Here is a 13,448-nt window from a genome sequence, read left to right on the forward strand (position 1 = left end):
TCCCTAAAACACTTCAAATGAACATATATTCCAAGGAATTATATATTCAATATATTATTGTAATTGTTCATACAATAATCTTCACCATTTTGAGCCAGTCGAATGAAACCACTAACGTTTCCTACAGACAAATGAGTTATCTTTCATCACATGCATACATTTTCTTTTCTAATTTTTTTGTTAAAAGGTTTGCATACATTTTCTCTTACACATTTAAAAAATTGAGCATTTTAAAAGATTTGAATCATGACAGCGCTTTTTACGTCTTTCCACGTATGTGTACGCTCCCTAGTGCTCTCTTTTAGTTTATTAAATAAACCCTTCGGATTTGTTTTAGCTTTTGGAAAAGAATAAACAAAATTAGGTACAATCATGGAGGTAACAAATTAGATTTTTTTCTGCCACATTTTCAAAACATGCAATTACGATATATATATATATATATATATATATATATAAATCTCTTTCTTTTTCACCAAATGCTAAACCATGATACACTTATACACCGGTTTACGTTTCACAGATGCACCACAATAGAGATGACAAAACCAAACCAAGTCAAATCGAAATAAGTGTTTTGATTTGGTTGTTCTTTTAACTTAAAAGATCTAAAGCGGTCTGGTGATCACCATAACGTGCAATGCACCTGAGGCCTGTCTTTTTTTTTTTTTTTTGTCAAACCTGAGGTCTGTCTAAATTGACTTTATAGATTAAAGGGACACATGAGTTACGAAGATTCTCTTGGAAATCCTAAAAAGTAACCATACAAAATCAGGAGACACAAGAACTGACCAAAGCATGACCCAAACCAAACATACGACTCCGGTTTACCAATTTACCGAACCTGAACAATACCAGCGCTAACTAGCTTCTGAATCTTGTTCATTACCATTGGGTTCTTCATATGTTCCTGTGCAGCTTTCGGATTCTCTTGGAAATCCACCAATACCTGCAAAATTCATGGAAACGACATCATCAAACAAGTCGAGGACAGACACATCCTATGAGTAAGAAAGAACACAATTTTCATCTCTGTGTATACCTGTCTCATCACTGGATCCGACAATATGTTCTGGACTTCTGGATCTTGCATTGCCTTGGCTTGTCTCTCCTTCAATTCATCTGGTGTCAGATCACCTCTGTTTGCTTTGTTTATCTGTTCCACACACCTGAAAAGACAACATAGCAACCAACACTTTCACTAATCCGATCTCCGTCAGCTTTAACAACGAAGAGAGAATGAAAAACTTGCAAACCTTCTAACACCATCAAGCAACTCTTGGTTCTTAGCATCATGTTTCAGACCTTCTTGATATGTCTCCATCGCTTTATCGTATTCCTTCATTAAAAACTGAATAGCTCCTTTCCTGTTGTATCCTTTGGTGAAACTCGGGTCTAGCTCAATGCATTTATCAGCATCTTTCAGTCCTTCTGGTAATGCTCCTAGCTTTGTGTAACAAGCAGCTCTGTTGCTGTATGCCTAAAGACGGAAAAAATATTCACTTTAGAGTCCATATTTTCTGGAATTATGTGCTTAGCACAACATGCAACATGCTCTTACCCTCACGTCGTTCGGGTTTCTTTTAATTGCTTCTGAATAATGCTTCACTGCCTCTGGATACTTCTGCTCTTTAAAGAATCCATTACCTGCATCAAAATTGAAGTCGCCAGAGGAATGTCAAATGCAAAACAGTTATACCAAACTGGCCAATTATTTCAAACCGCGTTGTACGAGGTGGTAACAAAGGATCAGTCAGTACCTTTCTCACGTTCCTCTTCAGCTATCTTAGGATCAAAGTACTCCTGCTGCTCCAGCTCTTTCTTGGCTTTCTCAGCATCGTTAAGTTTCTTCAAGGTATCCGGATTACGATGCTCTGTTAGAGCTTTCTGGAAAGTCTCGATCGCAGGTTCGAGGTCTTGTGAGCATTTCGCCAATTTCACCAGTGCAGATCCTTTCCTAGTTAGAGCTCTAGCTATCATCTTAAAGTCAGAACGAAGCTCTCTGCCTCTTTCAACAGCCTTGTCACAGTCTCCAATGCACTCATTGTACTGATATCCATGTAAAGAGATTCACATTTGAGAAAAGCAATAAAACATTACAATATGCATGTATGATCCAGATAAACCAACCGTTGATCAAACTAGACTAATGCAAGAACACATAGACCAATGGATATGACTTAGACATTGACTTATTCAAGTGAGATTAATATATCCCTTACTTCAGAACAAATTAACAAACTCATATCTCCAACACCAAGAAGCAGATCAAACTTATCAAAAGCAATCATGACATGAAAATTAAATTCCTAGTTTCCTACCTCAGCTAGAGTTAACCAGTAACCAAGTATACGACTCTCAGAACAAGTGAACACTCGAGTCCAAAACCCATTACAATCATCAAAAATGTACTAACCAGTGACAAGCTATACCACTACACAAACAAGCTACTTCATCAACCCTAGATATCCTTCCTTAATCTAAAAGCTCCTAAAGGTTTTAACTTTTAAGCCAAGTCTAGGACTTATCCAGAAGTCCACTCAATCACCAAAGAACACAAAAACTAAGCATTACATACAAGAAAACAAAGGAACTCGAAACCAATACCTTTCCCAGCTCAAGATAGACAGCAGCACGATTCGTCAAATACGAAATATCCTCATCATCAAGCTCCATCGCCTTAGTATAACATTCAATAGCTCTCTCAAAATCCTTCTTCTTGTAAGCACCATTCCCTTCTTCTTTCTCCTTCAACGCCTTCTCCTTCCTCTCCTTCTTCTCCCTCTCTTCCTCACTCAACTCCTCCATAGGTTCCGGTTCCGGCTCCGGCTCTTTCCTCAAATCATCAGCCTCCTTCATCTCCATATCATCACCACCCGAACCACTCATCTTAACATTCATCAAAACCCCTAAAGCCTGCATAACCCTCTTATCCTTCATATACAAATTAAGATTATTAGGGTTCTTCTGAATCTCTTGCATCGTCTTAACAAAATCAGGCTGCTGCAAATAAACCCTAGTCACCGGATCCGCCGTCAACTTCGTCCACATCTCCGGTCCTTGAAACGCATCAACAAAAGGATTCGACTTCGCACCTCCTCGTGATCTCGTCGCATCAGCTAAACCAGATTTAAGCGCTTCGTTACTCGGATCAATCTCTAAACCTCTCTTATACGCATCAGCCGCTTCGCTAAACTGAGATAATCCGATATACGCCGCGCCTAATCTGCTGTAACCTTTGGACCAATCGGGTTTAATCTCTACAGTCTTCTTCGCGTCTGATAAAGCTTCTTCGTAACGGTGGAGAGAAGCGTATGAAGCGGATCGGTTTGAGTAGAGGACGTGATTGGTCGGAGCGAGGTTGATCGCTTCTGTGAAGTGAGTTATCGCGGTGGCGTAATCGCCGGAGGAGAAGGCGGCGTTGCCTTTGGATTTCGCTTCTTCCGCCATAGAATTGAATTGGGTTTAGGTGTTATGAGAGTTCCGTTGATTGAATTGTTTGTTTGCATATTGGAGATTGTGACCATGGTGAAAATTTTAAAAACAGAGAGGAGGAACGAGAGAGTTCTGGAGATTTCGATTTTTTTTTTCTTTTTTTTTGGTCTGTCGAGAATGTTCCGTTGTGGAACTGGCCATGGGGTAAAAAAGGAATTATAATTAAAAATATCGCTAGAGAGAGGGGTCGAACCTCTGACCTTGTGGTTAACAGCCACACGCTCTAACCAACTGAGCTACTCCAGCTATTTGATCTTATAGGTATTAAATACCAAAAAACAATTAACTTTACTATCTACATCTCAAATCTACAACTTTTTGGATAATTTTCTACTAGATTTAATTTTTTAGTAGATTTAACTATATAAAAAATACAATCTTTTCAAATAATTTATTATATATGTGAGACTTTGAAAATATCATGTAACATATGATATCAACTTATTTATTATATCATTGGTTAGGAATTAATGTTTTAAACATTTTTTATATACTTACACAGTCAATGAATAACAAAATTATAAAATTCACTCCACTACAATCTCTTTTAGAGGTATTGAAACACATATTTGCGAGGATTTTGTGAGATTTTGGAAATTTTAGATTTTTGAGAGATTTGAGTTAATTTTTAGATTATTTGGTGAAACTGTTTATTTTTTAATTTTAAGAAGAAAAAAAATTAGCTTGTAATTTGGTGAGATTGTAAATTATTTTAAATGATTTTACATAAATTTCAAAATGAATAACATAGAATTCTAATAAGTGATTTTAAAAATACCCTATAACCTAAAGCCATATATACCAAACAAGAGAGGACACGACGATCAAAGCTAAAACAGCGTCCAATAAGTTGCCGTACGTTACGATTTTGGATCGTAAAAAAACTGAAAATTTCAGACATTGTTTCCCTTCTGTATGATTGTTTTATTTATTTTTTTGTATCAAATTTTGGACATGAAGTAGCGTATATATAGTTGTCAGGTTCCAAGTTGATCAATTTTAGCTTAATATTTTTATTGTTAACACTATAATCTTATATTGTATAGTTTATATATTATTAGTATAGTGTTAGTGTATTAAGTTTCCTTTTGCTTAATACACTTAGAATATAACTGAAATGTAAGATACTTCTTCTAATTAATGAGAAATTAGATTCTTTCCCTTCTCTCTCTCTCTAACTGTCAACAGTTATATCATAGATTAGATTATTTTCCGAATCAAATCTGATAATTTGTCAACGGTATTACTCATTATTCACTTCAAATATATTATAGTTATATGACTAAGTTGTCGAAGATGATAACATGTGTATTTGTCATTACATCAAATGTGGCTAAATCTTCTATTTTAACCTTTAGAATAAACGAGTTAAGTATTCAGATTAAGACTGTTCAATGATTTTCGAGTGAATATTTTATTGAAAAAACTGTCAATGATTTTCAAATGAATATTTTATTATCAATTATGCAATGTCAAAATCTAGATTACAGTAAAACCTCTATAAATTAATAATGTTGGGACCAAGACGTTTTATTAATTTATAGTGATATTAATTTATCTATAAATTAATAATTATTATTTTATAGTGTAAATTAATAATTATTAATTTATAGATATATTTTTAATTGTTAATTTTTTTTTTTAAATTATGAATTGGAACAATTATAGCAACATAAGATTAAACTTTCGGATGTTATAAATTTTATGGTTTAGGAATTGAACTTGTAATATTTATAAAGCATTATTGACAATAAATTACAAATACTATAAACAAATTGACTTATACACATTACATACATAAATTCAAATTTATGAATAATAATAATATCAATTCTCATATTTTAATAATCTGTCTAATTATCAAATTGTAAATGATGCATATCTAAAAATTAAAACTTTAAAATTTAATTATTTGTATGACATGTTATAAAATATTTTAGAGATATCATTATAGTTTGAAAATACAACATTACAATTGTTCTATAGAAATGAGTTTTAGGAGAAACATGTACTATTATATCAGTATATATATATATATATATAATTTTACATGATTATTAATTTATGATATTATTGGGACCATATTTTACATTGAGATTTTAAAAAACTTATTATCTTATTATCTTATTATCTTATCAAATATTGTTAATTTTTACACTGGCCCGACTTGGGACCAGCAAAATTTATTAATTTATATTGATTATTAATTTATAGAGTATTAATTTATAGAGGTTTTACTGTATATAGAATAATACTATTACACACAACCAAATCGGGTACATAATATGAACTTTCAGCACACACAAATCACTTTGGACAATTCTAAGAAAAGTTTTATCATAAGAAAATAAAATCGAATATTAAATGAGTAATGGTCTCCACCTTACAAAAGTTTAAGAGATCATCCTTTTACACAGCAACCCAAAAAAATAAACAATTGTAAGAACAACAAAACCAACATTTTACATAATCGGCTGGTTACATCACAAACTGGCAGCGTGCAAAGGAGGGAAAAAGACCATTTCATACTCGTACATCCCAGAAAGTGCGAATTCCTTCCTTTACAAACAACAAATGCTAATTTAGACATGTATCCCGATACATTACAAATTTCATACCTGTACTCACAAAATTGAGTCAATTTCTAAGTCCACGTTAACGGATTTAAGTCAACTGTTAGAGATGGTGACTTAGAATCCACGTGTTTATTGACTTGGCATCACAATTGCAAAACAGCGTCGTTTTGGTTCGTTTTCTTTGCAAAAAAATGTTGAAAATCCTCGAACTCACATTGATTTGGAGTAAGACTTAACCAGTTCATCCCACAGCATTACTCGATATAAAGATACAAGTTTATGTTTATAAACCTAAAAAAATTCTTATTCCCAATTAAATGAAACGTCATCGTTTTGAATTGGAGGAAAATTTGAAATCTTAGGGTTCGTCTCACAAATCCCGATTTGTGTTTCTTCTTTCTTCTTCTCTCAAATCTCGATTCGTGTTTTATTTGGTTTTTTTTTCCTTCTTCTTTTTCAATGGAATTGAGTTCGATAAACCTAAATAATACTCTTCTTCTTCTTCTCGTATACCGAATTATAGTGATTGAGAATGGGTGAGAGCAGTGGTGGAGCCAGAAAACTGAGTCATGGGTGTCAATAAAATTTGAGAGGAGTGTCAATAAAACAATATGTTTCTTCAACAAGGGTAAATTACTTATTTTAACAAAAGCTAATATGAAAAAAAAAATTCATGGGTGTCATATAACACACATGATCCTTCTCTCCCTCCGCCACTGGGTGAGAGCTTCAGAGGAATTCCTAAGAGGTGTTGATGTGGAGAAAGTGATGAAGACGTCAAACACGGTTAGAAACCCTGGAAGACTGTTTCATGCTTGTCCATTTGGAGAACATGTAAGTGTGGATTTCAAATCGAAGAAAGAATCGGTGAATGGCGACTCTCTCTCTCTCTCTTCCGCTAGATAGAAACAAACTCCGTCGTCGCAGCTACGAATACGAGAAAGAAGAAACTAAGAGACGCGTGTTCGGAAATATATGGGCGTAGCTACAAGATAAAAGTGTTATTTTGAGCCCAATTTTCTTATTGGGCTTATAAGACCTTTATATCCTGCTTATGTGTATTCGAAATGTTTTTGATCCTTGATTCCTCCAACACTTTTGTTTCTTTGCTCTTTTCTGTATTATTTGCTACCAGCTGTTTGCTACATGATTTTTTTTTTTTTTTTTTTTTGTAGTGTGTTCACTTGCTCACACTAATATCTCTAACACGATTATTCAATGTAGTTTGAGTAACTTATTGCGACATAACACTCCGATATTAACTTACTTACTCCGTCGCACACTGACTAACTAACTAACGTAGGCTACGTAGCTCTAACATATTTTTTTTCAATAAGATTTGCATATATATATATATATATATATATATATTTTATATATATTTTACATTTAATTTTAAATACTTTATTGCATTTAAATTTTCCTTTCTCTTGTTCATTTCGACTACGAAAATAATTTAAGCAGCTGAATGTGAAAATATTTTGTGGGATAAATTTGTAACATGTTACATGGCATACGACTGTGTGGTTCTCGAGAGGAATCCCTAAAAATCGGATGCTTACTTGGCTATTTGTGTTAAACAGATGCACTCGTGACAGGTTGATAAATTGGGGTCTCCAGGTTGATCCACAGTGTTTACTTTGTGCAAATACAGTAGAGAGTCGGGACCATCTTTTATTTGAGTGTACTTTCAGCTGGTCGATTTGGAGTCTCATTGCTAGTCGTTGCCGGTTCGCCTCCCCTCGATCCTGGTCAAAAATTCGTCCCAAAACGAATGGAACATAACGAATTGTGTCACGATGCAATGTCTTGGGATAAAAATCGTCCCAAAACTACAAGATCATGATGTGGATCATGACATCGTTAGCGAAAGGCAGCGAATGAATCAACATGGAGTGTTAAAGTAATATGACTAAAAATTAAGTGGGAGAAAACGTCTACGTCTAAAGGCATGCCTTGACTTAACGAATGTTTAGCTATTATAGTTATGATTTATTAAAATGATACCATTTGTCTATACTACTCTTTAAATTCTTACTAAGAAAATAGAGAGTGGGGGGCAACTGTTGGACATACCTTTAATCATATTAATTACAATAGATAAATTCTATTATAATTATGATATATTCCATAAAAATAATGGACAATTATGTATTCTTTAGAAGATTATATTGATATGGGCCGTAACGGCAAGCAGTGAGTCAATATGGGTCGTAAGTGGACATTGACACCGACTGCGTTCCTTTGACGAAACGACATCATCAAAAGAATATTCGAAGTTGATTTTATCAAGAGAATATTGGAAAATAACCTTATCTTGTGAAGGGAATATTGGAAAACGGCCTTATCTCATGAAGAGGCAATTACACAAAGCCAAATCCCATGAGGATTAGGGTTTACAAGGTTTCTCTATAAAAAGGGAGCTACGTCTTCAAGATACGACATGAAATCAAGAGCAAAGGCAAGATACTTCACGAAACCAAAAGACGCGCGACTCAGTTCATAGACTGACTCGTTGCGCTTGATTTCTTGTACTTTGCAATCGATACCTTGATTAATAAAAATACTATTCGGCTATCTCTTTCTCGGTTTCCGTAGACTCTAAACGAATCGATTATTTTTTCCCAAACAGGTAATATACCAATTGTTCCAGCTTTTGATTAATTTTTTTTCTTTCTAAAATTGAATGATGAAATAAGTTATCTGTTACTTGCTCCACCTTTTATGGTATATATAGGATTTGATTATGAGCTTCTTTCCTAATCTAATGTAGTTTATGTTGATTCTTTTTTTAAATAGGTACACTAATCCGATTTTATTAATTTTGGAAATGATTAAGATTCAGGTTTTTTAATATTCTTGATTTGCGATTTTAATTTAATAATTGATATTTAAACGATTTTAACTGGGATTAGTTTGTAAAACCCATATTGTATGGCAGGGAAGATTTTTTAGGGTTTAAATGTAGAATTTATTATGTTACTTAAATTATTCATTTCCAAAAATATTTTTTGAATTTGATTCTGATTACAGATATGGGCGCTTCTGTTTGGAAATGGAAATTACAATTCAGGATCCGAATAAGGGAAAACCGGGTCATTTAAGAGTCCACGTGTTTCTATTAATTTAGATTACTTCTTTGCCCCTTTATTTTTTTTCCTTGTTCTTTCCTTCCTAATTTCGTAGGGACAATGTATGGCATTCTTGTTTTTTGTTTTTTTTTTATCCTTTAAGTATGGTTCCCAATTAATAGTATAGATTACCAGAATGGTCAAAGATCTTCCGGCAAATTCATATTCTCACCCGTCTATTTTGATAGCCCCTTCTGTATCATCAGTTACGATCGCGAGAATGATGTTGGCAGAAGAGTTGTGTGATTAAAGGACTTGGAGATAACTTGCGTTCTGTGAGCCTCTTCTTGGATCATGTGGAGTGTCTTATATTTCTCTAAAGCAAAGTCTATATGTTTGATGACTTTGCTGGTTTTTTGTTCAGATTTCGGATGGTATCTATCTAATTCAATGATTCTCGTTTTGATTGAAGTTCATGTTTCTAGTCAAGTGAACAAGATGATCTTATTTAACAAGTTAGAGAACAAAAGCTACAGAGAAGCTTGGGGTAGCTCGTCTTTCTGAACCAGAGCTTGAAGGATAAGAGTATATGAAATGTCAACGTGACAAAAGGATAAGAGTATATGAAATGTCACATATTTCAAAATCTTTAACTTGTTTTATGGTTTTTTTCGCTTGTTACCTTTAACTCAAATGAATAACCAGTTTTCTATTTGCCTATACAGATCACGTTAGTAGTTGTTCTTCAACTTTCAATAGCTGCAATCCTTCAAAACTCAGGATGGCTCAAGATTCTAACCATTGCTTACTTATTTGGATCGATCCTCAGTCACAATCTCTTCTTAAGCAATCCATGAGCCAAGTCACAACCTCGCCTTTTCAACTCTTTTCTACAATCATTGGCTCGGTATTTTCGCCAACCTCCCATGTCACTTGCAGTGTTTTGAATCCCATGAGGATTTGAGAAGTTTTGAAAATGGAGATTCCAATGCATCAAAGTTCTTCATGCTATTCTGGTCCTTTTTATTCTTTTCCTCATTCTCCCCATCAGCAGCTTCCGAGTCATTTGGCTTGAATAATATATCTCCAGAAATCGAGGGAATTGAAGGCAAGAAAAATGGAGCATTTTCAGGTTTTTTTCGAGGCTCTATTGGTTTATTGCGGGCCTATGAAACAACATCATACATAAATTGAGATTAATTTCCACACAAAAAAACTGGCAGAAGCAACAACATGAATAACATAAATAAAAGTTGTGAGTGAAGGGAAAGGATGTGCAAACCTTTATTATATCCAAGTTGATCAAACTCTACCATTGGCTTTTTGGCAATAGAGACAGAGTAACAAGTTCTGGAATCTGCTTAGGGGAAATAGACAAACTGCTAGCTTGTGGAGCTCCAGAACTTTCTAAAACTTGCGTCTCCATATCATCATCAGCTTCAAAAGATGTCAACGCAGAAACTGAAGGCAATTTAACATTTACCACATCTTTCCCACTACCATAAGAATCAACACTCGGAAGCCCAGAGAACATGGGATGGTTAACCCTGACAGGTTCACAAGGGAAGAGAGTGAACTCGCTCAACTATTACTGAAAAATTGTAATTGTAACTGTGAGAAAAAAAGAATGGAAGATTGATTTGAGAATGTACCACAAGTAGACCCCGTTCTGATCAGAGTGGGCAGTTGCCAAAACGTCCATATTTGGTGATAAAGACAATGCTGTTATTGGTACATCAACATGCACTCCATCAATCTGCTTTGCCAATATGACATCCCAAATTCTAAGACTTCCATCCATGCTAGATGAGAGGAGCCACTTGCCAGCCTCACTAAAGCACATATCCGTTACACGGTCTGTATGACCTCTAAATTCACGAACCATCTTTAGCGTCACAACATCATACAAACGGATAACAAAATCATCTGCCACCGTAGCCAAAAGACCTACCAAGGGATAAAGATTTAGCAAATTCAGAGACAATACAGTGGTGCTTTAGGAGAAAATGACTGGAAAACCATACATATGTGAGACCGTATAAGCGAAAAAATAAGTAGGGTAAGAATGAGGAAATATACCATTTACACAGTGGTAGACAACTTTAACCAATGAACATCCAACATCCCACCGGGACTTTAATTCCCGCTTTTTGAAATCCCAAACTTGTATTACACAAATAATATATTACAGTCAATTTTGAGTCATAGCCTAGAGTCAATGTTGAAGGTAGCTAAATAAGCAATTAATTACTTGAAAGGATGAACAAATAAATCTTTACAAACCTTTATGTCCCCATGATATCCTGCACTTATCATGAGTGTATTTGTGGAGTCACAAGCAACTCCAATGACTTCTCCGTCATGGGCGTACCTACCCCGGCTGATTCCAGATTGGAGGTTGAATCTCTCAATCTATCCACCCGCTGTTCCGACTACTGCAAAGTTTCCACAGGCACTGATTGCACATGCCTATCAGACAAGCAAATAAAAAAGGGTTCAACAACAACTAGAGAGAAAAGAAAAAAAAAAACAGTATTGCTAAAGAAGATGGTTCCTAGGTACCAAGAAACCCTGAACATTCTAGAAGGACCTGTAACTAAACTTATTTTTTATGAGATTGGTCATTCAAGAAGGTCAATAATGTAAAGTCCAAAGTAATCAATTTCAACCTATAGGTCCTAACGCACATCTACTTTTCTTGTTAAGAATAGTGATAGAAGTCAGAAGTAAGGATAGTCAATTTCAATCTTGAACCTTAATTGGTGTTGGATTCTCAGGGCATGGTTTGAGGATATGCTCTCCAAGAACAAAGTTCTGAAGTCTCCATACATATGCTTCTGCTGTGTCCATATGGCACGTAACAACATTGCACCAATCATGCTCCCTAATTTCCCTTATTCGGATCCTGAATTGTAACTTCCATTTCCAAACAGAAGCGCCCATATCTGTAATCAGAATCAAATTCAAAAAATATTTTTGGAAATGAATAATTTAAGTAACATAATAAATTCTACATTTAACCCCTAAAAAATCTTCCCTGCCATACAATACGGGTTTTACAAACTAATCCTAGTTAAAATCGTTTAAATATCAATTATTAAATTAAAATCGCAAATCAAGAATATTAAAAAACCTGAATCTTAATCATTTCCAAAACTAATAAAATCGTATTAGTGTACCTATTTAAAAAAAAGAATCAACATAAACTACATTAGATTAGGAAAGAAGCTCATAATCAAATCCTATATATACCATAAAAGGTGGAGCAAGTAACAGAGAACTTATTTCATCATTCAATTTTAGAAAAAAAAATTAATCAAAAGCTGGAACAATTGGTATATTACCTGTTTGGGCAAAAATAATCGATTCGTTTAGAGTCTACGGAAACCGAGAAAGAGATAGCCGAATAGTATTTTTATTAATCAAGGTATCGATTGCAAAGTACAAGAAATCAAGCGCAACGAGTCAATCTATGAACTGAGTCGCGCGTCTTTTGGTTTCGTGAAGTATCTTGCCTTTGCTCTCGATTTCATGTCGTATCTTGAAGATGTAGCTCCCTTTTTATAGAGAAACCTTGTCAACTCTAATCCTCATGGGACTTGGATTCGTGTGATTGCCTCTTCATGAGATAAAGCCGTTTTCCAATATTCTCTTCACAAGATAAGGTTATTTTCCAATATTCTCTTGATAAGATCAACTTCGAATATTCTCTTGACGATGTCGTTTCGTCAAAGGAATGCAGTCGGTGTCAAGGTCCACTTACGGCCCATATTGACTCACTGCTTGTTGTTATGGCCCATATTAATATAATCTTCTAAAGAATACATAATTGTCCATTATTTTTATGGAATATATCATAATTATAATAGAATTTATCTATTGTAATTAGTATGATTAAGGGTATGCCCAACATTTTGCCTGACGATGTTCCTTACCGTGACGAATATTTACGTCGTGACGACAATTTTGCAGTCACAAGTATTATATTATCTAGCTGTTATTACAGACTTGCGATAAAGCTCCATCATAACAACGTTCCACATCACAGTGATGTCCTGCATCATAACGATGTTCCATGTCGTGACAATGTTCCGCATCATCATGATTTTTCACCGTGACAATATTTGCTATGTGTCAAATTATTTTTCCTCTTTAGCAAGTATTTTGCTGTCAAGTTCATGTATCTTCTACCCAACCTTCAGGTGGATACTAGATTCGTTAATTTGCCACTACGACGTCTCGCTAACAGGCAGTTGCAGCAAGTATTTCGCTTTTAGGTGATTACCCAATTTTTGTAGTAAGCCAT

The 13,448-nt window shown here is 34.5% G+C and overlaps 1 protein-coding gene and 1 non-coding gene across 2 annotated transcripts; both read right to left on the reverse strand.

Moving 5' to 3' along the window:
* Nucleotides 1-727: 727 nt before the first annotated feature.
* Nucleotides 728-3,624, reverse strand: LOC104737246 (hsp70-Hsp90 organizing protein 3). The gene is made up of 6 exons (XM_010457376.2): nt 2,608-3,624; nt 1,761-2,049; nt 1,562-1,647; nt 1,257-1,480; nt 1,043-1,169; nt 728-949 (listed from the first exon to the last, which is right to left on the reverse strand). The coding sequence occupies exons 1-6, from the start codon at nt 3,448-3,450 to the stop codon at nt 836-838; spliced, it is 1,683 nt and encodes a 560-aa protein (XP_010455678.2). The 5' UTR covers nt 3,451-3,624; the 3' UTR covers nt 728-835.
* A 43-nt stretch (nt 3,625-3,667) lies between these two features.
* TRNAN-GUU (transfer RNA asparagine (anticodon GUU)) lies at nt 3,668-3,741 on the reverse strand. Its single transcript has one exon. It is a non-coding gene; the product is annotated as a tRNA-Asn (tRNA).
* Between the last annotated feature and the right edge of the window lie 9,707 nt (nt 3,742-13,448).

This window comes from Camelina sativa, chromosome 13 (assembly GCF_030686135.1).
Source record: "Camelina sativa cultivar CO46 ecotype springtype chromosome 13, ASM3068613v1".
Lineage (NCBI taxonomy): Eukaryota > Viridiplantae > Streptophyta > Magnoliopsida > Brassicales > Brassicaceae > Camelina > Camelina sativa.